Raw genomic sequence first — 20201 nt, 5'->3', positions numbered from 1 at the left:
TATGAACCATTTAGGTACAAAGATGTACCTTTTGAATAGGTACCATCCCATTTACAGCTTTTGTACCTTTTTTATGAGAGTGTATCAACATTTAACATGTTTGAGAATTTGCTTTAATTTTTTATTTCATCTCAACTAAAATGTTATATTTATTCACTAAAATTAGTCGCCATTTAAAAACTGACTAAAATTAACAAACATGACTAAACTTAATGGATATTTTCATACAAAAACAAAAATAACAAAGAAAAAAACTGCATAAAAATTAATTTAAGAGAACAGCATAAGAGAAATTGCAAGCACAAGGACAACTGAGCATTTATGTGTTACGGCAGCATTTACCCTCCATGGAAACACACACTTACAATGTTGTTATACCTTCCTGTCACCCACGAGTGCTGCACCCTTTTGCCTCAGCAAAGGGCCACCTCATTAGGTCTTGGATGGAGCCTGATATAATGTGCTATTACTAATTAGCAGACCAGTCATTGATGTCGCTGCTATCAAAACCTGTGTGGGGGTGGGTGGTGTCTTCCAGACATCTATTGCTTTTTTTTTTTTTTTTTTTTAAGTGAATGCCATGATCTTCAAATATTTAAATCCCTTTTTCAGCAACAGACTTGCCTTCCATTCTTTGTTTTGACTGGCTTTTTAGTTGTGCGGGTCAATACGCAAATGGGTGCACAAGTTAATGTGGAACCATCTTCCAATTAGTGAAGCTGACAAACATTGATTTAATTCTGTTCGTCATTGAATTGCCTAATTTATTGTGATAGTGTAATAGCATAAATTAGGCAGGGGGACAGGTGGGCTTTTCCTGGATTATATGGGATTTCCATAGTATCTTCAAGAACTAATTAATTTAACTCAGGTGGCACATTCCACAAATACGGTACACCCTGGTTTCCCATTATTTTAACCATTAGAGGCGCAAATCTATTTTTTTTTCAGTTGTCATTGTGAGAGCAAGCTGATATGTTTGCAATACTGTTATCTAGCAAAAAATTAATTCAGCATTAAAAGTAGCTAATTTTAAATGCATTAAAAGGTGGTGCTGCCAATATATTATACTGTAGCAATATATATATATATGTTTTATACATGATTTTGCCCCCTTTCTAAAAAAAGGGGTAACCTTCTATAAAAGCCATTAACACTTACAGAATGATCATTCATTTATAGATTATCTTTTGCAAATGTTGGATATCCGGTTTCCATTCAGCCCTTAAGTTTTAGTGCCATCTTATATTGACAATCAAGGATCTGAGATCTAATATTCCTTTTCTAAATATGATGAAAGTTCATCGAAACCTCCTTTGCCTCCTACGCACAATACACAAGCCCGATCTACTGCAAAAGCCATCACCATTGGCCAGAAAATGGCAAAAACAGAAAACTGCAGCAATGTGTGTTAGTCAAGCATCTGTTCAGAACAGCATTTCGGAATTCCTCAAGAGAGGGCTTCTGGACAGATTAATACTGTCTGGCTGTCTTGAGTGAAGCCCATGCAAAATGATGTGAACTTTGCTGCAGAGCAACAGATGCAGAAAGATGGAGAAATAATATGATATTCATAAGCCCTCTATGGAAAAGAGAACCACAGAGAGCTCTGTAGAAACTGTTGACATTTACTCTTCTGAAAAGCACTTTTGAAGAATACAAAAAAAACTTAAAATTCCCCGAAACTAAATGCAAGTAACAAAATGTGAATCATATTGGCAGGTTTGTTAACACAAATGTCTTGTAAATATGATAAAAAAATATGTCCAAGGACACATGCGCTTCTACTCTGTTAAAGCACTGATTGCAATAATTGCCAACAATATATTTTAGTAATGTAATAGTCCCTGTTTTGTAATGCCGGTATGACCAGTCCTTCTGACAGTTCACTTTGAGTGTGCAAAGAAGAAATCTAGGTAAAATGTAGGACTCATTATTTAGCATGTTGGAGGGCTTACACCCAGGCTAACAGGTACCAATCAAACGTGTTTTTCACAGCCTGATCTGTCAGATATAGTGCTTCTCTCACACTATCAAATAAACAACACATATAAATACATTTATAAATACAACACCCAAGATTGTTTGGCAGAGTATAGCATTTTCCCAGCATGCATTGTGGCTGCTGAAATCTAATTTGTAGCCTTTTTATTGTTGTTGAACTGTACTGTATTGTTATGCATTTGTGTTCTCCTGTTTATTTGTGTTTTCATGTTATTTGTTATGCCACTTGCCATTTTTATACCAATGTTTTCATCCTACTGCTAGTTAGTTGCGCAGAATGTGCCAGTTCATTATTTGTCTTGTCATGTCTTTCACTTTTAGTTCAAGCTTAAATACATTTGTATGTGAAATGAATGATGTTAAAATCTGAGCTCCACATAACTGTATTTATTATCGACCTACATCTCACCACAGCATCTAATAAGCTGAAAACAAACTGACCATCTAGTTATTATGGTATTATTATATTCTGCACATTACTGTGGAAAGATATTTCAAGATCCTGTTGTAAAGCAAATTAATTCCCAGGAGTTTCAGAACATCTCACCTGCACGCAAACATCTACACAGGTGTCATGGGTGGTCTTAAGAGTTATTCGTCAAAAATGTTGTGCACTATTGTGGCCAGTGTCTCCTGCACTCCTTCTTTCTGTCTTTCTCACTCTTGCTCCCCCGTGTCTCGTCTCTTGTGGGCCATGAGAGTAAATAGCTCTAATGCACTTGTCAAGGTGCATCACTTTGCTTCGCTGAGCTTCTATCTGAACATGGAGTTTCTACCTGTATGATGGTGAGGCCAGAGGTCATTGGTAAGCCTGGAGGGCCATGTTACACATCTATAAACGTCTCATGGCACCAGTGTCTCTTCATACACCTTGTGTTGGGTTACCTGTACCCCACACCAGAACCTACATAATCAGGTACACTACATATACATCTAATGAACAAATCTGTATATTTGCAACTATTCTGGAAAATAAACAGTCACTAATTGTTGAATGTACCTGATGTCATGTCACTTCAAAATAGAGGGAAAAATAGATATTTGGAGATGGAGTATCTGTAATTTAGAATATGTTCAATATTATCTAGTGTGGAACAGAACACAGGAATGTTGAGACACGTTTTTCAATAATCTATTACATTGGCACTGCATCTTAAAAATGTGACGCTCATGGCGTAAGATGTGACTGAGACTAAATAGCCAAAGATGTCTGTCTTCATTTTTACAATAAAAAACGGTGCAGATGGAACTCAACAAGATATCCTTTGAAATAAATAAATAAATACATACATATAGCCCAAAATCTACCTCAGACACACTACAAAATGGATTGTTATAGGATCGTTATAGGCTGTTAAGACACCGCAAATCAAGCAATATATTCACTTCAAAAGCATAATTTTGGGCTTCCTTAATAATACAATACTTTTAAATTACACTATTGTACAAAAGTTTGGAGTTGACATGATTTTCTCTTATGGTCATCAAGGTTGTATTTATTATTTCATCAAAAATGATAATTTCATCAATACATTATAAATGTATTTACTATCATTTTTGTTCAAGTTAATGTGCTCCTGTGAAATAAAAGTATTAATTTATTTTAAAAATAGAAATAAATGAATAACCCCTTACTTACCCCTAAACCTAAGTACAGTAGTGTACACTGATCTGTGTGCTTTTATTGGCAAATAAGCCAATAATTGTGATTCATACACTTAATTAAATCAAATTTTACTGAAAGCTGACTGACGGTAAAACATCACTGGCTTTGAGCCTGGCGAACAGCATGAGAAACATTATGCATGACGCAACTTAGACCAGCTGAGTATTGTTTTTAAAGAACAAATAACTTTAAATTATTTCAGAGAATCAGTTCTGAAGTATTTCAGCTGTCCATTATGTGTGACCTCACTTTAGAGACAAGCCATTAAATCCGTCTTAATTCCCCCTCTTTATCACTCTCCTTTCCAGCTGCTCCTTACCAAACTGTCTGTCTATCACCTCTTATCAGTCCCTCTCTATTCATTAATAGCCTTCTACTCCAAGAGACATATTTAACTTCCCATTATCTCTAGACACACTGACCACAGTTGAAGATCAAAGGGATGGCATGATGCATTATGAGCAGGCTGTAATATTCAAATCCAGGAGCAGGGAAATCTGAAGAACATCTAAAGACAATGGCAAGAAATATGGGGCAGCTCAAAGCAAGGGAGGGCTGTCAGTTTGCATGATAGACCCATATGACAAAGAGAGAGCATTCTAGCCGTCCGCTCAATGGCATCGATCTAATGATATTGTGCAGGGTGTGCGATGGTGGCTTCACAAATTGCATGATTTCTACAGCTACTCTAAACGCGTGATAAAGAGAATTGTGAGTCGATGGCATTGATATTCTCTACATCTATCTGTTTATCTCACTCTCTGCTGTGAAGAGGAATGTGGAAGGATGTTGGTCTGCTGAAGGGTTCTGTAAGAATTAAAAAGAGTGTGTGAATGTGATGGTTGCAAGGCAGATGTGATCAGATCTCAAGCACGCACAAACAAAGGGTGCGTGTATAAAAATGTCACTGACACACGCAAACCCAGGGCAAATGGACAAGAAAACAAGATAAGATAACTGCAAACATTTAATGGTTCACACATTTGTCATCTGTCTGCTGAATTGGGCACAAATTCATGGACGGAAGCACACAAACAAAACACATGCGCACAACACACAGCCGTTCGAACACACACAAGGGAACATCTAAAGACGTCTGAGATCTCCCTCGCAAAAGCACTCTGAAATTAAAATAAAAACACTGCAACACAGCATGTCAATCAAAAGCTGAGATTTCAGACACCATCTGCATCCAAAAGGAAAAAAAAGAGAGAGAGGAAGCTGAACACAGCCTCTCATCCTCCTGATCCCTCTCTCTTTATTTGGCTTGGGTAATTGGAGTAAGTCGGCCATCTCTCTGGCTCTCTAATATTCATTACCATGTTGGTAATTTACCCAAAGACGGTTGCGTGCCTTCCACGCTTTTCAACTCTCATTTATGGCTGTTTGAAAAGATCAAGCTGGGAGCAAGCCTCTGCAGCCTATTAAAGGCTCAGATCCTTCACCGAGACAGACAGGATGGAGCATGCTGCCCCCAAATGGCTATGCTGCAGACTGACAACAATAAGCCCTGTGTTCTGACTGGTGTCAGAAAACATGCTTTGAATATACACTGCAGTGCAAAAGCAGAGCTAACCTGAGCAGTTGTTCTTATTTACATCCCACTAAACAACATTATGGCAAAGAGGTTAAATAAGACCCCCAGGACTGACTTATAACAGCTACAGTTATGAAGGAAGGTCTTAAAAAGATCACCCAAAAATAAAAATTCTGTCATTTACCCACCCTCATGTTATTCCAAACATGGCTGATTTATCATAAAAGAAGATATTACGAGAAATGTTTCTTGTTCACACAATGAAATTCAGTGGTGCCAAATGTCATTTTTGACCACAGTGTCCTTCAAAATATCTACTTTTCTGTTCTGCAGAAGAAAGTAATTCAAACAGGTTTGTAATGACATGAGGGTCAGTGAACAATGACAGAATCAACCATCCCTTTTAGACCTTCCTCAATAACCATAGCAGTAATAATACAGTTCTATGGGTCTTATTGTTATGGTTTGCTCCACGAAGGAATGTAGGAACCAGCAGGTAGGTCGAAAACAGGGTTTTAATCACAAAAGGGTTTCAGGACACAAGAAAACAATCTCTGAACAAACGTATACATAACTTTAAGACGAGACAAAGACATGAGGAGAACTGAGGACTTATAAAGGGACCAACTAAAACAAGGAAACAAGATAATTAATTACACACAGGTGAAAAGACTAAACGATGATTAACTAATAACAGGAAGAACCAAATAAGGGCAAAAGAGGACTAAAGAGAAACTAAACCGTGACACTTATTTTGCCTCCCTTTGTCATAATGTTAATGATTTTTTATTTTTTTTATTTTAGGGTGAACTATCCCTCTAAGTCCTATTACAACAGATCTATTTCCTCGCAAATGGTTAGTAAATTGCATTATTACAGCTAAATGACTGTGACTCATCAGATAAAACCAATGTTTGTACCCCCCAAATTAAATCTGAATGCTTTGAAATCATAATACAAATGACTGACTAAAAAAAATGATCTATTATAGGGTTAGTATAATTTGTATGTTACATGTACAGTTCGAAAAAGCTTAAAGGAAATAGTTTGTAATCATTTAAACAGTGTGAACTCTGTGTATCAAAATCACTTCAATGTTACTAATTAGCTTTTCATATAAACTAGCTTTAAGTTTTTGATGAAACCCCATTCTAGCAAAACTGCAACACACTAAACAGACGTCTAACACAAAGAGTACCCAGAGTTTGTTATACAAATGCAAGTATCTTAAGTCAGATCTACAGATCAGACATGTTCAAACAATATGTTCAGCTTGAACAGATTAAGACTCACATCTCTGTAGAAGTTCTCCTGTATCAGTGATAGTACATTCAGTCCAGCCCTGCTAACACAGTGTATCATTGAGAAACCTTTCTGTCATGAAAGCCCTCAGATGTCCAATTCCAAGCCCCTGAGCAGTGGATGAGTGCTCAGTCTCATCCTTTCATCCCACTCTCTTTCATCTGTCCATGTGACAGACAGCAACATCGTGCCACAAAAGATGAGTGCACGTTTGGCTGTATGTCAGTTTTGACTTGAGATGATGAGCTATGGAACTGATTGTGACTAGCTAAGTACATTCACGAAACCACAAACTGCTGTCAGTGAAGTTTTGATTATGTTTTTTAATCTGTTACTCACTAGCCCCTTTCACACAGTAATACCAGTAAATTGCCGTAAAATTACCGAAACGACTTTACCGGTAAATTAAAAAATGCGCTGTTCACACAGGCAACGACGTTCCATCTTTTTTCCGGAAAAGCACCATTCACACATCCATTCCAAAATACTGGTAAATTCCGTGACATCATTAACCTCCAATAGCTGCGCTTGTATTTGTAAACATGGAGGGTATGCAGTCAGTCTTTTTGTTGATGGTTTCATTTTTGTTTCAAACTTTTGCATTCATGCAGCTGCTTTTGTCCCAGAGACATCGTAATAGATGACTACAAACCAGTGTTTAATTTGAACATTTGGAGGTCCCGGAACAAAGCGGGGTGATGGATACGGCATGTGATTAGAGGAGGGAGAGGTAACGGAGCATTCAGCCGATCACATTGGTGGCCAGCTTAAGTGATTAACAGCGTGCATCAGTTGCTTTTATAAAATTTTGAAAACAGCCATTTCCAGGCCTGGGGGAAACTGAAAAATAATGACATTTTATTTCTAATTTTAGTTATGATTAATCATGTCCAGAATTTCGTGGGGGATTGTGTGTATATTAGCTACATAGTTGTACTCATCCCCGCAGATGTCAAGTTTATAATGAGGGAAATTCCTGCAAACATTTATTCAAGATAGCAAGTGGGTTATACGAGTAAATAAATCCACACAAACTAGCAGATTAAATCAGTCATTTGAAAACAGAGTGAGTGATTCAGCTGGTCCGGGTCTTCTCTCTTTCTCTCTCTCAAAGCGGCTTCACATCAGCTGCACACCGATCCAAGACTTTCGCTCGCATTTCGGGACAGTTGACAAAATTGTCCCTTGCTTAATCGGGTCATTGTTGCATCGTCACAAAAATGTATAATTTGCACGTCTTTTAAAGCCAATAGGTACTCGCGCTCTCCAGAGGCTGTTTCAAGGCTGAGCGCTCATAGTCACATCCAAAGCCGCCTAGCGAGTATCATATTGAGTTATTTTACGTAGATTATCTGTTGTACTTAAGTGGCGAAATACACACAAAATTTCGCAAAAATGGCTGTCCTGGCGAGTATCCAGGTTTTTTCTTAAGTAAATGTGAACAGTTAAAAAACAAACAAACAAAAAAAACACTTATGTTACACAAATGCAGAGGTCTGTGCGACGGACATGGGCGGATACATGGGGAATTGTGGAGTGAATGCGTCATCTGTGTCAGTGTGTTATGATTGGCCCGGAGTAGAGTCTTACGTCAGCGCGTTCTGAAATCGTACGTGCTCATACCGGTAATTTTCCTTCTGCGTTCACACACAGCAGAATTCCGGCAATTTACTGGTAATGTTACAACTTCTCATACCGGTAAATTGCCAGAACGAGTTTACCGGTATTTTTGAAAAGGTCCTGTTCACACATGATCTCTTTACGGCAATTTACCGGTAATTTTCCGGAAAACTCTGTATGTGTGAAAGGGCTAACTGATATTCGGTTTCACAAAAGTTTGGCCAGCATTTAATCATGTCAACAAGGTGCACAGCAATCAAGGTTAATATAGCTAAAATAGCCAGTGAATTCATTTACCTGACACTGATATCTTATGACTAAGTAACACATAATAGTGATTCAGCCAATGAAGATAGTACCATAGATGCTGTAATACAACAAAACTTGAGAATTGAAAGGTACAACCTATCACAGATATATAGGTGCCACAAATCAATAGTCAAACGATAAATATTTGAAGAGTTCAGATGCAAAAGCCTCTAAGTGCTATAAATAAATATAGGAGCCTGATAAAAATGCTCATTTTAGAAGAAAATTTCAGACGGCACTTAGAGGCTTTTGCATCTGAACGTTTCATTTTATTTGGAGTTGTTAAGATTTTTGAAAGAAGTCTCCTGTGATCACCGACGCTACATTTATTTGATAAAAATTTGGCAACAGCATTTATCTTTTGTAACAATGTAAAAATCTGTACTGTCACTTTCAATCAATTTAATGCATCCTTTTTAAATAAATTAATTAATTTCTTAAAGAAAAAAGAAATAAATTCTTACTGACCCCAAACTTTTGTACAATAATGTGAGTATTTAGAAGATAATTAAGATAACTAATAGATATATAGTACGTTTCCATGGACTTCATGGCTTTGCTGCAGTAAGTAGGTAAAAGAGTTACAGTACACTGTAAAAAATCCAACTCGAAAAAGGTTCAAATTACTGTTTTTGTTTTGTTGGCTCAGCAAATTTCTATGGAAAAGTCAGTAAAACGATGTTTAATACATTTATTCAACCTAAACCAAGTTTCTTTCCATAAACTTAAAAAGTTTAGTTTTGTGAACAAGGTTTTGCAAGTTCATCCAAAAACATTTGGCCAACTTATTAAGTTAAGTTAGGAACTGCCCTCCCACTAGCAAATACTAATGCCATTTGTTTATGGGACATTGAAGAAAAATGGTTGTTTGGTTATTTTTTTTAATAACTTCATTGTGCCAAATGTAATAGTGTTAATAATAGCAATATATATATATATATATATATATATATATATATATATATATATATATATATATATATATATATAATATATTTTTTTTATTGAGTCTGGCAATAAAGTATTAGTGAATAATATTATTACTAAATTAAATCATGCCCACTGTATAAATTATAATATATTGTATAGTATATTGTGCACAGCAGTATATTGTGAACTCAGGAAATTATGCTGCCTTCACGTGCTATTGTAATTTAAGTGAGGCAGCATTAAATTGGCGGAGGAAGACTTTTACTGTGAAGTTCGTTAGAGGGCGCCGCATAATACCCTCAAAGACAGAACAGAACACAATTAGCCTAATTAGGAGTTTTTTTTTTATTGAAATGTTACATTTGAATAATACATACATTTAAAAATAATTAGCAGCATGTTTTACGATAAAAATGATCTTTTCCAATCGGGCCAAACCACGCCCCTCAGTACGTGACCTTTGCACAACCTTGATGTGAGTCAACGTCAACGTTCACTTTTTAATGCGGGAGAAATAACTTGAGAAGACAAGGCGTGTTCATCAAGCGGGCGGAGAAAAATCTTTATTAAAGACAAGGCAGCACGTGGCGATAATAATCCAGAGGAATATATATGGTGAGTGATTTTATTTTGTTTTTGTTGTACTTTACTTCTGAATTAGTTGATATTAGTTCGTTAGAAAAATAGAAACACCACTAGCAGCTAACTTTACTTTGTAAGTTATAAACATTACTGAATTAAGTTCTATTTTTGTAATATTTTGTAATATTAAGTTCTATTTTTGTAATATTTTTGAAGTCGTGCACATTCTGTTGACTTCAGCTATATTAGGCTAGTTACATGGTTCTCCATCTGCTAATAATGTTACAGTACTGAAGGGCAGCTAAGAATTCTGATTAATTGCTACAACAGTAGTAAGTTAGATTAATTAATAACGTTCTGAAGAGATAATGATTTTAAAAAATCTCTGTGCAGCAGTTGTCACACTAAAAAATTAAAAGCATAAGTATAAATTCATTGTCTATTTCATTGTTCATTCATTTATTTGCGTTTTATGAAACTGATCATTCACTTTGTGTTCTTTTTTTCTCAGATCTACCCTTGAGAGCAAACTTCATGCAGTGTAGATATTGTAAATACAATAGTGCCAGTCAAAATCTGCTGCTGAGACACTACAGGCTAAAGCACTGGCGACAAGGCCGATGTGAACCATTGTTGTGCCTGTACCCTGAGTGTGTCTGCTCTTTCAAAACACCAGGTGGGTTGAAAACTCATTTATATAGGGTCCACACAAATTCTGATAAAACAACAGTACAAGCTACATTTAAATGTGACCTATGCGATCATCACAATGTTTGTACTGAAAAAAACTTGCATCTGGGTACACATCTGAATAGGAATGAGACAGTGCAATGCCCATTTTTGCACTGTAATTTTAAAACTAATGTCTATGTAACGTTTCATAGCCACAAGTGCAAACATCACCAAAAATGCAAAATAAGTGATTATAGTTCATCAGTTGTAACTGTCGATCGCACAGACTCTGATAATTGGTTAGATTCTGCTTCAGAATGCTTTGAGGATACATTGCATGATATACATGTAGAAGCTGCTGATGTTGAAGATATTGACAAAATTCTTGAAGTTAGCTTCTTTGTTCCTTTGTATGCAGACAGAACTATGTGTATCTAGAAGTGCTACACAGCACATTTTTTCAAAGTCTGAATGAAATACTATACCTGTCTAAACCATCCACAGAAATGTTGTTTCAAACCTGTATGAATTTCTTTCTTCTGCTGAACAGAAAGGGAGATATTTAGAAGAATGTCAGTAACCAGACAGTTTTTGGTACCATTGACTTCCATAGTATATATTTTTTTCCTACTATGGAAGTCAATGGTATCAAAAACTGTCTAGTTACTGACATTCTTTTAAATATCTTCCTTTCTGTTCAGCAGAAGAAAGAAATTCATACAGGTTTGAAACATGAGGGTGAGTATAATGACAGAATTTTCATTTTAAAGTGGAGTATCCCAAGTCTAAGTTAAAGTCTCTTTAAACGATCTTTAAGGATTCATGCAGAAGTAAATCATAATTAAAATTATTTATCTCCCTCTAGACAACAGACATCCTATCACACAGACACGCTACAGCTTTACGGGGTCTCCCCTTGTACCTCAGGGAGCACGATGCAATATCAAAGACTTGTCTGGTAAGTTTTTAGCTTTTGTTCATGTCATATTTTCATTGATCACTGTTATTTTATGAAATGTGTGGTTATATTTAATAAAGGTGCTGACAGTTTCCATGTGGCTTGTTTTCACCAAGTATTTACATCAGGTTAACACGTACTGTGCCTGTGGCAAGCAGTACGAGGCTGAGAGCCGTGAGAATGGTGCAAGGCCGGTGGCGTGATTGATAAGGCAATTCACCTGCGTGCAGCACCGGTTTCGATTGTCTCACAGAAGAGCTTTGGATTGATAAAAGGAGGAGCGACGACAGTGAAGGATAAAGGCTTGGACTATTTACATTATGTTTTGATTATGTTTGAGCGACAGTCCTCTGTGGGGAGCTGCCGCTTTTACTTTAGTTTTGTGTTTATTTATTATTAAAGTTGTGAACATTTGCCGGGTTCCTGCCTCCTCCTTCCTGGGGTTCAGCTCCAACACAGTTAAAGGATCAGGGAAGGAGAAGTCAGAAACCAGCGATCGTTCAAACGGAACTTTGATCATATAAAATAAATACAAAATAAAATTGAAACCGCAGCCCCTCACGGACGACAGCAACACACATAAATAAAACATACCAAAAATAGTCCAGGCCTGGTCTTCACTCGTCTTGCATTGTTGTCGCTGATCCTTTTAGTCATCCGGGCCTCTTTTGTGAGTCACGAGGCAGGGTGCGTTTTTTCCCATGGTTCTTATCCTTGTCCTGCTTGTCACAGTGCCATGTTTTTTTTTTGCTAGAGTTTGAGCTTTGATTTATTTTTTTATTTATACATATGCACAACAATTTTTCATGAAATTTATATAATTCTTAGGACAGTGATTTGGAGGAGACCTACACAAGAGGAGTGAAACTGTGCATCTTTGAAGTCATGGAGGACGATATCTCACAGACAACAAAGACATGTCTAAACTTCGGCATCATTCTGGAGGAAACTGTGGTCATGCAGGACCTACCTGACTTTCCTTCTGCTTTCATGGTACTCTTTGGACTTCTCTATGCACTGAACATTGAGTATTCAAAAGGACTAAAATACACATTTGAGGCAGTGCAGAACATCTTTGTGGGATTGGGTGAAAAGTGCACCAACAGAGTTCAGTCCCTGAAGAATAAGCTACTTACTGTATAATTTGAAAAGTATTTGTAAAGTTTGTTTCTCATGTGCATTGGCAGTGTTTTGTAAAACAGTTTTACTGTATTGCAGTATTTCAATTTGCAGTGTTGCAAATTACACTTACCAACCAACTTTTGCCTCCAACAAAAATAAATGTTTTGTTAACATTGACTCACTGTTTTCAGTTTTTGACTTGGGCAATGTTATTGTAGTTTCCAGTCGTAACGTATTATTACTTAGTACCAATTTCCAATAGTATTTTTTTGTTCACTCAACTTCAGACATTGAGTTCTACAGACCAAAAATTTTAAATAGGCGCAACTTAAAAAGGTTTGTTAAAAAATAGTTGCACCTCTCCACAAAACTAACAATCTTAAGTTGACCCAATTAAATATTTTTTGTATGACTGACAAATTAATTTTAGTCAGTATAACTGTTATTTACAAAAGTTGAGTGAACAAAAAAAAGCAGAAGGAAATTGGTACTAAGATTTTTTTTGTTGTACTGGCTTAAAATTTTTTACAGTGTAACACTGTCAGGTAAATAAGCAGTTAAAGTGAGATGACAAGTCAACAGGCTAATGTCAGATCTAAAGAAGGTAACAGACTGAAAGCTAAAGCAACTGACAGCTGATAAGAACTGAATAATTAACAGGCAGGGAAGTTGGTAAACAAAGAGATGTGTAATTAGAAAAATAGACAATGGACTTGAGAATACATAAACAATAATTTCCACAGTGAAACGTATCTTATACTGTGGAAAGAAGAAAACAATTAAATGTGATACGTTAACGTGATAAACAAGCACACAAGAGTGCTGTGCACACAAAGAGATGCGATACCTCGGTGGGCCAGCTTCTGAAGAACGTTCTTCAAACGCTGCACAGCTGCTGCAGACACATCGTAAGTGTGGGGAAGTGAACCTGAATATCTCTGACATCGACCAAAGACCCCATCTGCAAAATAAATACACAGGCAACTTTTACAACCAAATCTTGTGTGATATTATAATTATATATATAAATTATGTATGCCATGTCAGCAGCAAGGCTATCTTCATGGCAAGAACAAAATGAATAATAAAAATCATACAATTAACAAAAAGCTATATAAGACATTTAAAATTCATATGTACAAAAATTCTAAAAAACAAAAAAATAACAACATATATACAACACAATAAGGTGATACTTTTTAAATACACAAGTGTTACATATTTCTGAATCAAAATGTTGTCTATTTACATTAAAATATATTTTTACTATTATACCCCGGTGTATGAACAGTATTCATACAAACCACCTTAATAAAATACTTCATGTTGTGCAAATATCAAATAATCAAACATGGCAATCATTCTATCAGGATCACAATATATGATTTATTGAGGTAAATAATATTTGTATCAGGTAAACTGCATTCTGCTCATTAAATTAGCAAGAAACCATATAATAGTATGATTTTTAATACAGTGTTGTTCCTCTAGATCATGACAGTGACCATTATAACAGAAAACCTACCCATCCATGTTAGGCTTGAAGGAAAAAGCACAACTGTTTGTGTCTACTGGCCATCAGTTTATTTTGTGAGGCTGAAGTTTCTGCTTGGGGTCATAATAGCCACAGGGGTTTGGGGTATTTTCTTTCTTTCTTTATTTTTGACACTTTCAAGATAAGCACACAGGCCATCAGGAAACGCACCTATATAGAGACACACACACATTATGTGGCCCCTTGTTTATCTCCCCATCACCAGGGACCCAGTGCCACTCAATAGTCTGTTGCTAGGCAACCCAAACCATGGCTCAGATTGGCTTCATAATTCAATGGCTATCTGGGCGAACAGGGAGGATGCAGAGTATAGCAGCGGTCCTCACTAGGAATACTAATGACCACAGGTGTTCCTCCACCGTGTAAGAGCAGTTTTCATCTGCACCACAATGTGATGGGATCTGTCAGACTAATGTCATATGATAAGGCATAAACGGTCAATATAATTAGCCTTATTGTTTCATCGTAAATAATTCTGAAATTGTAAGCTCCAAACTGGCTCACTTAATATATTTAGGGAAACAAGCAGCTCTTTGGCAGAATGGTATTCTAATATGTGAACATGAGCATGTTTGAACACAGTAGGAAAGAATGAGAGAGAATGAGTGCAATAAAAAAGAATTCAATGCAATGAGAGGAAGCAACTGAACCTTCGCAGGGAGCTTGATTGACAGGCGATCAGACCAAGCATAATGCCAAATCCGCCATTTTGTCCAACAAACAAACCAGACAGGAGAGTAGATTAACTTTGGTGGACTTAAACTTGAAAAAATGTGTATTGACCAATTTGGTGTTTGCAAACAGTGATAGTTTTTGTTTGTGTTGGTTTTTTTGTGGGCGGAGCCTATCTAGTGGCAGAAAATGCAACCTAGTCTCATGGCATTTACATACCTGGGTGCACTTTTTAGCAAGACACGAAATACATACCAATAACTACATATTACTGCAGTTTCAGTTTCCTAAAGAAACAAACACTAGAGGCAGAAAAACTTTTACTCCTTTTCACACAAATTTACAGCGTTTTGATTAATAAAGCGTATTTTTCTCGTATCTATGGGTTTTCATAGACAGTGAGTTTGTTCGGTAGCTCACGGAGTATGGAGCCGTACTTAGAAGGCAAGGATCTCTTCGAATCGCTTCGAATCCCGTGTAACTACGGTTCGCAAAACAGTTCAAATCTGCACATAAGGAAGTTGAAATGGCACGGTTGCATCAACAAATACGTTTTTATACCAGTTTTGCATTTGTTAACACTATCGAGTAGGTTTAGGGTTGGGTTTGGTGTAGGGCATATTTCCAACACGATAGAGCATTAACATTTAGGGACAGACCCCGGATATTTGAATTCTGAACCGCCGCAGTACGTACAACATAATAAAAACACAGCAATACCTATATCAACATAATAAAAACGTGCCAGGGTTCACATATTTAACCTGTGTTTTAGCGCCACTCAGTGGACATTTCTCTTTGAAACTGGGGCGAAACGTGCAGTAAGGTACGTAAAACGGTGTCACACAGAAAGTGCACAGAGGTACGTATTTTTATGATACCAGGTTGAGAAAATGACAGTTTTCAAGTAGCAGTCTATGGAAGCCATGGAATAAAAAAAAAATTAAAAAGGTAAATTTGAGTTTATATTTCAAAATTCTGACTATTTTCTTGCAATTCTGAGATTACCTCTCACAGATCTGATAAGGAAAAACAACTTATCATTCTCTCTTTTCCCCTTGGCTCAGAATCATGAGTTTATATCCCCAACTTCTGGCTTTTTTTCCCTCAGAATTGACAAACCCGCTATTGTTGAGTTAAATTCAGTTATAAAGTCAGAACTAGAACTTAACTTACATTTGCATTTGAACCGAACTTGCATTTGCAAGAAAAAGTCAGAATTGTGAGATAAAATAGGTAAATGTTATGTAAAATGTTAATATTAATAGGGGTAAATAGTATTTCATGCTGTAACTGTAGGGCTAATATGTCCCCTATGAACAGCATATGTGAATATTTATTTCATTCATGTTTAGTAAATATGAAAAGATGACTGGTTCACATGCCGCTTGAACTGAGTCACTACAGTGATCTGTCATGACACAATAAAGATCCACAAAATGTTATTTATTGTTTGAATTTCTTTAAGACTTAGTTTCACACCAGAAGTAACCTGCTCTGTCTTGTCTGTCGTCAAGTTGTCAGTGTCCTCTTTGCTCTGCTATATATTTTTCACTGTATGAGAACATGATGTGTGGCATGAGAGCTTCATGGCTTGTCAGATATAGCAACAATAACTAAGGAGGGTGGGTCTTTGCGAAGGGTCAATTAAGAGAATACGAATTGAAAATGAGACAACAAAAACAGTGCATACAGACTAAACATCCTACTCTGCCTCCTTTCGACTTGAAACCTGCAATGTCCAAACTTTTTTACATGCACAGCAGACACATGACATAACCACCAGCAAACAGACCCTTTTCACTGCCTCCGTGTCGGTTTCCATAGCAACCTCCCTCACTGTCGGCTGCCTTTTTTTTCCAGCCGTCTCCGGGAATAATCACACTCTAATTACAGTCATCGCGCTCAAATATAGACTCGGCTGCGCTTTCTACAATCCCACGATTCCTCGAGCTCTACACTGTACAACCATAAAACAGAGCCTCAGGGAAATCGAGTGAGTGGTAATATAACATCTATCAGGCAGTCTGAATTATCAAACATTATACATTTGCTTCCCACTTGGTGGTAAATGATATGCCTCTAGAATTCTGCACTTTGTCACTCATTTGCAAAACGGTCTTTATACTAGCTACGATAAGCTTAATAACAGCTCTGAGAGCTCTGGTGGGTCCGTCGTCAAGAAAATCCTGGACCGCTCCATGATCGGTATTGTGGCTATTATTTACTCTGATAGATCAGAACTGAAGTGAAAATGGAGAAAATAGATTGACATTTCACAACATTTGACCTATTTAGAGAAGGTCTGTATCTCTAAAACTGCCTCTGGCACAGTGAAACCTTCTCAATGTAAGCTGACAAATGGTTTCAAGCATGTGATACTCTAACCTTATAGGCAAATCAATTATATTCAAGTTAAAACAAGCATTTTTAAAAACAACAAAAACAACTGTATTAAATATTTCAAAGAAACAAGTGATTATTTTAAACAAAAACTTAAACTTCTAATATCAGATTGTTAGAATTATGCCATAACCAAACCAATAAACTTTACAAATACTTCACAGCTATTGGTCAACCCTCTGTCACTCTAATTATACTGATCTAATATTACTGTATATGAAAATGTCTATTTGTCTCACTCCTAGTGCCATCACTTTAATGTGCTGTAATTCTTGTGATCTACCACAAGGAGGAGACTTAATAAGCGAAAAGTGTGACTGATGCACTCCTGTTCTGAGATCACAGAACAGCCTTCCTGTCGGAAATGAATGTGTTAAATATATAGTAGTCAACATTTGAAGTGGATCAAAGCCGAAAACAAAAGTTGTCCTAAAACAAAAACAATACCCGTTCTTGTCTTAGGACAACTTTGATTAACTTTTTTGATCCACTTCAAATGTTGACTACTGGTCTATAGCAGTAGCAGATACTGTCAAAATTGATCATTAGGGATGATTGCTCAAATTCGAGATTTTTTTATTTTTAATTGTTTTATTGTTTCATGTGTTAATATACTGTAGCTCCACCGAAGAGAATGACTACATCATTCAAAATCAATGAATTACATTCTAAAATAGTTCAGTAAAACACAATTCTTACTAAGACAAGAAGCCAGTAGATATTGGCTGATGGATCTGAAATCAATATGCACAGCCAAATAAAACAGTACTATTTTAAGCAAATGACACTACTGCATAGACTGAGAGCATTAGGAGTGTAATAAGAAATCAGACCACATTTAAATCATTTGCTGAAACTACTGAACTGAAACAAACAGTAGGAAAAAAATGCAAATACAGAGTAACTAGAAAACTTATATTATACTATGTGACACTTCTGTGCAGTACAGTACAAAAAAAATAAAATAAATCTAGTCTGCCAATGCATTTGGCAAAGGCAGAAGGAAGAAAAATGAGACGTTAAACTTGTGTCTCATATCTAAGATGTTCTCTTTTTTGAGGAACTGGCATTAAAAGCAAATTGTGGACGCCAGACTTGCTAAGTGGTTTTCTTTTCTCATCTCTTTTGTTTCCCCATGAGTAAACAGCTATAAAGCAATTCTTCTAGGAAGCGACAAGACAATATTACAGCACAAAGTGTGTTTAACCTTGTCTTTCCCTGTCCAGTCAGTTGAGGTCACTGGATCTGCTTTACTCTTTAATACAAACTATAAAACAATTGAAACGTCTCCTGTCCTCCTCTCAGCTTATGATTCCTAACCCATCACATTAAACCCAAATTTAACCGAGCTGCAGTCAGAGATGACGAGGACCTGAAACGAATTGCTGCAATATAGCCAAAGATTCACAAATAACAATAACTCACGATTTCCTCCTCAATAGCCGTTTCAATAAGAGAGCAGGTCGTGAGGATGCAAACGGAGCTCTTGGGAATGAGGCAGTGAAGCACGTCTCTAATTTACAATGCTGAGGCAATTATGTTAATTGATGAAACAAGTGAAACGCGATGTTGCAACCAAATCGATAGTAATTCTGATTTACGCTCTTTCATTAATTTATTTCCCGGTCTGCTGGTCAGTCGAGACCTTGGTGTACAAGTCATGAGATGGGCAGATAATGAGAGAACAGGAGACTGTGGTCATATGTGAGGCAAAAGCCACAATGAACAACAGAGAGCTTCAAAATTATTCAGATACCCAGTCAACTGTTCAAAGACGTTAAAACCATTACTATAATGAGTCTCAGACAGACCACACGGATCGCTGCAGAAAATCGATTCCACAGTGCAGAGTGAACCACAGAGTGATACTAATGAAGATAAAGAACAGCCAGTGCCACAGAAGAGGAGTCCATTTTTGCAGCATTAAGAACCACAAATTCAGTAGATTATCTGGATATGTTGAGGTCTTTTTTCATTGAGGCAATTAGTTCGTTTGCAGATATCACTGAAAGTTAAGCCAATAAAGCAGTGTAATTGTTACCAAGACATTATTGTCAGTCCTGTGTCTTGTTTTCCCCTCCTCTCGTGTCCATATTTGGCCTTCCTCGTTCCTGTCATTATTAGTCCCTAGCCCTGTTTGATTAGTCCACACCTGTTTCCGTTCTTCCTAGTTGATTTCCCCATGTTCTTAAGCCCTGTGTTTCCCAGCCCGTGTCTGGTCTGAAAGGCATTTATGTTCGTCTCTCCCCCAAGCTCCTCGTGTCTGGTTTTTGGATTTCAATAAAGTGTGATATTTGGAATCTCCACGTCTCCTCGCTCCCTATGTCCCGAGAGGGAACTGACAGTTACGTACTGTATTATCATGGTCAACTGATATGGATTTTTGGTAACTCTTTAATATAGGGACCAATTCTTATTAACTAGTTACTTATTAGCATGCCTATTATTAACATATTGTCTGTTTAGTACTTATAAAGCACATATTCTACATGACCATATTCTACATCCCTAATCCTACCCAATACATAAAATTAACAAGTATCTTACTAACTATTCATAAGCAGCAAATTAGTAGTTTAGAGGCAAAAGTCGTAGTTAATTGTTTGTTAATAAGCAAGAATTGAACCTTAAAATGACCAGATTTATTTTTATTTTACATAATATTTAGTAAATTAGAAATAACTTGAAAATGAATTAATATCAACAAAGTTAACTGAAATGTATGAAAAAAATTAACCGGTAAATTAAATAATAAACTTCAGATATAGCAACTTGTTGTTTTTAATTCAATCATTTTTAAATATTTTTCTTTTTTGAATGACTGAAAATAAAGTTAACAGTGTATCCAGCAGTGCACTCAGTAATACAG

At 36.5% G+C, this 20201-nt stretch overlaps 1 protein-coding gene and 1 long non-coding RNA gene across 2 annotated transcripts in view; one reads left to right on the top strand and one right to left on the bottom strand.

Moving 5' to 3' along the window:
- LOC306881368 (receptor-type tyrosine-protein phosphatase N2-like) overlaps positions 1-20201 on the bottom strand; it is a gene marked incomplete at its 5' end in the record, with an annotated part of 177308 nt that overhangs the window by 137555 nt on the left and 19552 nt on the right. The window contains one exon of the mRNA XM_079435448.1: positions 13550-13663. Within this exon, the coding sequence (XP_079291574.1) occupies positions 13550-13663 (114 nt within the window). The remainder of the gene's footprint in view (positions 1-13549; positions 13664-20201) is intronic.
- Positions 9575-12878, top strand: LOC306844151. The gene is made up of 4 exons (XR_013781897.1): positions 9575-9983; positions 10462-10626; positions 11488-11580; positions 12409-12878. It is a non-coding gene; the product is annotated as an uncharacterized lncRNA (long non-coding RNA).

This window comes from Barbus barbus, assembly GCF_936440315.1.
Source record: "Barbus barbus genome assembly, chromosome: 2".
NCBI lineage: Eukaryota > Metazoa > Chordata > Actinopteri > Cypriniformes > Cyprinidae > Barbus > Barbus barbus.
Note: the sequence above shows the minus strand (reverse complement) of the source record. Positions and strands in the feature narration are given on the sequence as shown.